General features: G+C 35.2%; 1 protein-coding gene across 3 annotated transcripts; it reads right to left on the bottom strand.

The window, feature by feature from the left end:
- Positions 1–1,907: 1,907 nt before the first annotated feature.
- LOC137740985 (AP2-like ethylene-responsive transcription factor At1g16060) lies at positions 1,908–5,777 on the bottom strand. Of its 3 annotated transcripts, XM_088699393.1 has the most exons (9): positions 5,157–5,777; positions 4,937–5,019; positions 4,772–4,780; positions 4,547–4,635; positions 4,319–4,392; positions 4,186–4,236; positions 3,706–3,782; positions 2,093–2,693; positions 1,908–1,972 (listed from the first exon to the last, which is right to left on the bottom strand). In XM_088699393.1, the coding sequence occupies exons 1-8, from the start codon at positions 5,357–5,359 to the stop codon at positions 2,140–2,142; spliced, it is 1,140 nt and encodes a 379-aa protein (XP_088555519.1). In that variant the 5' UTR covers positions 5,360–5,777; the 3' UTR covers positions 1,908–1,972; positions 2,093–2,139. The 3 variants fall into 3 exon arrangements, with proteins under 3 accessions (XP_088555519.1, XP_088555518.1, XP_068336895.2); XM_088699392.1 differs by having other exon boundaries at positions 1,908–2,693; positions 5,157–5,771; XM_068480794.2 differs by having other exon boundaries at positions 1,908–2,693; positions 5,181–5,765.
- Positions 5,778–6,282: the final 505 nt, after the last annotated feature.

The following is a 6,282-nucleotide window of genomic DNA, read 5'->3' as shown; positions in this document are numbered from 1 at the left end:
ATATATATATATATATATATATATATATATATATGCCCTTTATGCAAAAAGATCCCCATTTTTGAAAAAAATGAGGATTAAGTGTGGGGCTCACTCTACATCGAACTTCAATGATCCAAACTGTTTATTTTGTAAGTCTCGATTCATAGATCATCCTTGCAAAAATTCAATTCAATCCGAAACCATTTGCCTATTTAATTATCAAGATAAAATTTCATTGTTTCTTATATAATAAAGTATTCGTTAATTTCTTTGAACCCAATTTGATGTCTTAAACATTTCCAATTTGGCTAATATTTTGTAAGGATAATCTATGAGGTGTAACTTGGAAAATAAACCGTTCGGATCATTAAAATTCGATGTAATGTGAAGCCCATAACTAAGGAATCTATTCCCTTAAATATTTCTTGGAAAATAAACCATTCAGATCGTTAAAATTCGATGTAATGTGAAGCCCACAACTAGGGAATCTATTCCCTTAAAGATTTCCCCTCTCTCTCTCCCTCTCTCTCTCCCTCTCTCTCTCTCTCTACACACACAGTGACAAACCTCCCACCTAGTTAGTCATATGTGTTCGCCATCAAACTTTTTTGTGTCAAGGGTTTACCATCAACTCAACTTTTTAAGAAAAAAATTTATTGCCAGCTGCCAACTACTAACGACCTGAAATAAGGAAAGGGATCCTCTCTGGTTCCTTCCTTCTAAGTTCTAATCCACAAAGTTTGAAAATTCAAGTAATTGAAATTTGATCCAACGACTACAAATAGGGACCTACTTTAAAAGTTATAATAACTTTAGCAGTTGGATTAAATTTTAATGGTCTGAATCTCCGAACTTGGTGGATTAGAAAGGGATCTGGAGAGGATCCCTTTCAGGCTCCCTTCCTTCTAATCCACCAAGTTTGAAAATTTAGGTAATTGAAATTTGATTCAACGACTACAAATAGGGGCCCACTTTAAAAGTTATAATAACTTTAGCAGTTGGATTAAATTTCAATGGTCTGGATCTCCGAACTTGGTGGATTAGAAAGGGATCTGGAGAGGATCCCTTTCCCTGAAATACCCCACATGTTACTATTCGGCCGCACATTGGGCCCTATTGAGGGACAATAAGATCACACAGAGAAGTGAGTTTTTCTCATAGACACAGGGATATTAATGACATAAACTGTTAATTATTAGAAGAAGGAGGATCAGTGAGATCGAATTCACACCAAAATGTATACAAAAATGTTTTGTAGTAAAACATTTGAATCGGTTATCCAGTGCATGTCAAACAAGAAACATAGTAGTTTCAAAGAATGAATGTTTTGTTCATTAACGTAGGTGCACTCATTATATATATGAAAGATATGTGTGGAGCAAAATATAATTTCAAAAATTCTGAAGACGACACTTGAACCTTTTCCCACGAGTAGTCCAACATCCCTATAGGCTAGAGCAGCTCACTACGAAATCATCAAGCTCCCTACTCGTGGCAAGGAGGAAAGTCAAAGCACTAAAGATAGGATTAATTACCAAATCTACATTTAAGATTCTCCTAATCGAAGATCAACTTAAACATGCAAAAATTCCAATCATATCCAATCAAGGAAATTTCCAAGATAATCCCAATATATTATTTAACAATTAATATCTTTGAGATTATTCTTTTCACATCCATCCTACGGATGACTCATCTTAGTCAATCGAATGTAGCCATGTGTACCCTTATCGTTGGCCACCTCCCTATAAATACCTCATCTCCACCAACTTTTAGTAAGTTTTTGCTATGCACGTAAGCCGTAATCTCTTTGACCATCAAAGGTGTTATTTGTTGATTGTTGTGTAAGTTTTCGTCTGAAAATGGCTAAAACTTCTACCACAACATGCAGGTATAATATAGAATAGAAATGAATTAAATAGCCCTTAAATGCCAACTTTTGAACTTATCTTATTAGGAAAATATGTGGTAAATGAATTTCTACTCCCATCTACATGAAAATCAACCAATAAACAACAACAATTAGCAAACTTTCAAAGTTACCGTCTTCTTCTGTGTCAGTGAACACGATGTCCCTCCATATTCACAGGAACATCCAAATAAAACTCACCTCATTCTATAATAGTATACGTCTTCCACTTTCTTTGCGGATCATCTTCATGCATCGAGTTCACAGTGAAAAACAGGTGAAGTAAACGATCGTAAGTCACCAAAAATAATGTCGTCTACTTCCGCAAAGCTGTTCAAGTCTTGGCAATCAAAATACGTTTGAATGTCATCAGGAAAAATGCGTCTACGTATTTCCGGCTCTGAAAGAGTTGGAGAGCATTCAGTAACAGAGGATCTCTCGAGCATTTCTTTAAACTTAGGAGATTGTAGCAAGAGCCCTGGTGCGGATGACGCCGATGAACCATTTTCTGACCGTGGCAAAACTACGGCTGACTGACTAGCGCTACTCGAACTCGTGTGGTCAGGCATGATCTCCAGTTCTGGTTTACAGTCAGGGTTGTGCATTTGATTGAGGACACCATTAGGGTTTTGCATTTGATGGAGGTCACCGTTAGGGTTTTGTTGAGCGTCGTTAGGCCCGTTTGTATTATCTGGGCACAGAGACTTGATGTAACGGCTAAGATCAAAGTTTGTAACGGCATTAAGTCCACGGTATTCTATTGCTGCCATGTCATATGCTATGGCTGCTTCTTCTTGTGTAGCTGCCAAAATATAGAGATTAAACAATAAAATTCAAAGGTTGTACATACATAAGAAAGGGTGTGTGCTATCTACACGTACACACTTATTTTTACTTCTCACACATCTTTATAATGGTGTGGGATACAAACAAAGCAATAATAAAAACAAAGCTATAATAAATAGAAAAATTTAATTTGCTAGCAAATTTTGGTGGAAAGATCTGGAAATTATTTTCGAAAAAATATGAATAAAAATCTTGAATAGGTGCATGGGCAGTTCAGGTTAGGTGATCTACGTACCAACTAAATGGTTTTGATTGCGTAATTTTCATTGTTTTCTTTATCCTATTATCTTGGATCACCTGTGTTGTTTTTTTATTAGGAATTCATGAGGAAAAGATTTTTCAATTGCATAACTTTACTTCTTTGGTGTTAGTAGTTGAAGTACACCAATGACGTGTGAGGAGTCGCATCTTTCCACGTGGCATTTTAAACTTGTAACCAGATTTAGGTTGAAAGAGGGTCATTTCCGGATTCATTTTGTGGGAATTCTAAGCATTTCTATATCTTAGCCGATTATTGTATATTTTGCGATTAGTTTTCATCAGTATTATTTGTGTTTAATTTTAAATAAAAAAAATCAAATAATTTTTTACAATACAATACACAATGAACGGTTAAGATGTGAGAATTCTTGGGATTCTCACAATTTGGATCCGGATGGGATCCAAATCCAATTCGGTTAACCCACAAGTTAAAGAAAACGATTCTTTGTTAAGTTATTTTGGCAAACCAAAGATTTTGCTTTCTTGGTTTTTTTTTTTATTAACAAATATCCTATAACATATTTATTGCTGAAGACTTGAATTCAAAACTGTAAAGCAGTGGTGTATTGTCCTAAACGGATATAACGTTCCTCTTCAAATCACTGTATTCAAATTTTACTCTTTTTTTTTTTTTTTTCGTTTAATATAATTTTTAATGATAATATCGCTTGTAGTAAAAACATTAAAAGGTAAAAAGTGGGAATTACCGTAGGTTCCAAGGTAAAGGTATTTGTTTCCATATACTCTGCCAATTCGAGCTTCCCATCTTCCATTTTGATGATGTCTGCAAAAATGAATTAAATCAAAGAAATTAAAAACCAAATATATCTCTATAAAGTATAAAGTCAGTTGTACAGTATCTCCCTACATGCGTATAGATTGTGACGGCCACATGTCAACTTTTTGGTAACTTTGAATTATATGCATATAGATTGTGTCATTGTGACAGCCACATCTCAACTTTTTATGAAATGTATAGACTTGCATTTAATTATTTTAGTATCATTTCGTTAACGCAATAATCGTGGAATTAAAATATATGAATTTAATCAAGTTAGTTAAAATAAGGTGTTCTATTGTATGCATCTAAGTTTGAATCACACGTCTTAGTAGTTAAGATGAATTTAATAAAATTATCTTATCGCTTGTAAAAAAAAAACTAATGAAAATTAACTAAATATAAGCACCTTGCCACGCCTCTATACTTTGAAACCCCGCGAGAAAATCCACTACTTTTCCTGTTAATTAATAAAAATTTAAAAGCTCTATTATATATATTTATCAAAGTAGATACGAGATACAAGTTTAATTAATTATCACCTTCGCAATGATCCAATGTATTCTTCTTTCGACTGGCTCTCCATTTCTATGATCTCTTCTTGATAAGTGGATACCTACAACAATTAATCAAAGATGTAGAATTAAGGTGGATACATACCATTTCATATATATGTTAATGACATCACAAATTAATTAAAAAAATATTTTTGATCCAAGTCCAGAGATGGATCGATCCACCATCCAGTTTTAGTAAGGTAAAAAATATACTGGGAAATTGAGGACTGCATCTCGTCCCCAGTACTTTAATGCTGCCAAGTCATAAGCACGTCCAGCAGCTTCTTCGTCATCATATGCCCCTAAGAAAAATGAAATATCCCACGTATAATTAAATTGATCCATTTCTTGCCCAACCAATAAATCAAATTATGAATTAAAATGACGCAGGAATAAAAAAAAATATGAAAATTAACTTTTTTTCAAAAGGGGACAGACCTAGATAGACTGCATTTGAGTTGGGATTAATTCCATCAATATCATCATCGCCACCAAGAAACCAAAAACACAAGAAAAGGAAAATTGTTAACCCCAAAACAAAAAAAGAATTAAGGAGAAAAGAATTAAAAACCAAATCAAGGAAAGAAGAGATTAATGAAGAACCTTGTCTTCCTTTCTTGTTCTGCGACTCATTCCAGCAATTCTTGTCCCACAAATGAGCTTCGAATCGACCCGTCCATCGATGCCTAAATTCAAAAACATCAACACTGATCAGTGATATATCACCCTAAGTTAAAAACAGAAATGAAACAAGAGCTGGCGGCTAACTCCAAACAAGAAAAGGCAAGAAAATGGTAGAGACTATACAATTAATTTAACTAACATGTATCCATGAATATGATATAACCTCGTGACACCACGGTAGACGGAGCTCCGCTGGGGCGGAGAGTCACGGGGAACGCTTTTTCGTGTCCGCTTGCCTTTTGTTGTTGTTGTAGCAGTACTGCTAGTGGTGGTTGTGGTGGTGCTGCTGTTGTTAGTGCTTCCAGCAGTACTGTTCTTCGTTTTCTGTGAGGTTTTCGCCATTAAACTCGTGCTCTCTCTCGCTTTCTCTTACCCAAAGAGAGCAAAGAGAGAAAAATAGACAGAGAAGGAGAGAAGAGAGGGAGGGAGATGAGGGATGTGACTAGGTCATCTAATATAATGAGAAGGAAGGAAGGGATGATATACTAGTGCTAATATATTGGAGGATGAGAGCACAAAATTAATTAAATGGTATGATTTTCTTGGCACGAAAATTTATAAATGAAATGAAAAATAAATAACATTTATGGATTTGCTGTTTGGATTGAAAATTGGATTGGAACTTGGAACCCGGGGGGGGTGGTGTTTACAATTTACGGGGCTGGGAGAACAGAAGGTGTTGAGCCGGCTGGACCACAGGTATTTTTGTGACCGTCTCCAAGCGCTTATAGTCTCCTACCTTTTGTCCTCACTTACTCTATTTTGGGGCTATTTGTCAAAACTGAAAATTGATAGAACTTTTTCTTCATTTTGTCCTATATAATATATACACTATGCTATTTATATTTACATGTCATGCAAATGTGTGTGTGTGTGTGTGATTAGGCCTCAAGTCATGAGCTTATTCACCCTTAATTAACTTATAAACTGACTCCCTTTTTGGCCTCTCTTCTTGTTTGTGTGATTATCTTGTTTTTTCCTCCATCTTCGATTATCCTCATCAATTCTTTTTTTATTTTCACTAATCCATTATACTGATAATTCTCACTATTATGTAATTACTCTATCCTAAAATGGATTCTCTATGCCAGAGTTTTCTTCTATTTTTTTTATTTTTAAAGGGGACCAGCTGATGGTTTCGTCACGGCAGTCCACATTTTCCGGAGACGGGAAGACTCACAAAGACCTTTTAGTCTCCCCTAGTCACCATCGTGCGATTCATTAACATCAGGATTGAACCCAAGACGCGCCATGTGGAATATACG

This window comes from Pyrus communis, chromosome 9 (genome assembly GCF_041283825.1).
Source record: "Pyrus communis isolate YQ-2024b chromosome 9, ASM4128382v1, whole genome shotgun sequence".
Classification (NCBI taxonomy): Eukaryota; Viridiplantae; Streptophyta; class Magnoliopsida; order Rosales; family Rosaceae; genus Pyrus; species Pyrus communis.
Note: the sequence above shows the minus strand (reverse complement) of the source record. Positions and strands in the feature narration are given on the sequence as shown.

Bases quoted from the DNA above. Each gene is read 5' to 3' on its own strand.
- LOC137740985 (XM_088699393.1), bottom strand. From the start codon at position 5,359: ATGGCGAAAACCTCACAGAAAACGAAGAACAGTACTGCTGGAAGCACT. The intron at 4,237-4,318 runs GTGATAATTAAT...ATTAATTAACAG, and splicing joins TACATTGGATCATTGCGAAG to GAAAAGTAGTGGATTTTCTC. The intron at 2,694-3,705 runs GTAATTCCCACT...ATATTTTGGCAG, and splicing joins CCTTTACCTTGGAACCTACG to CTACACAAGAAGAAGCAGCC.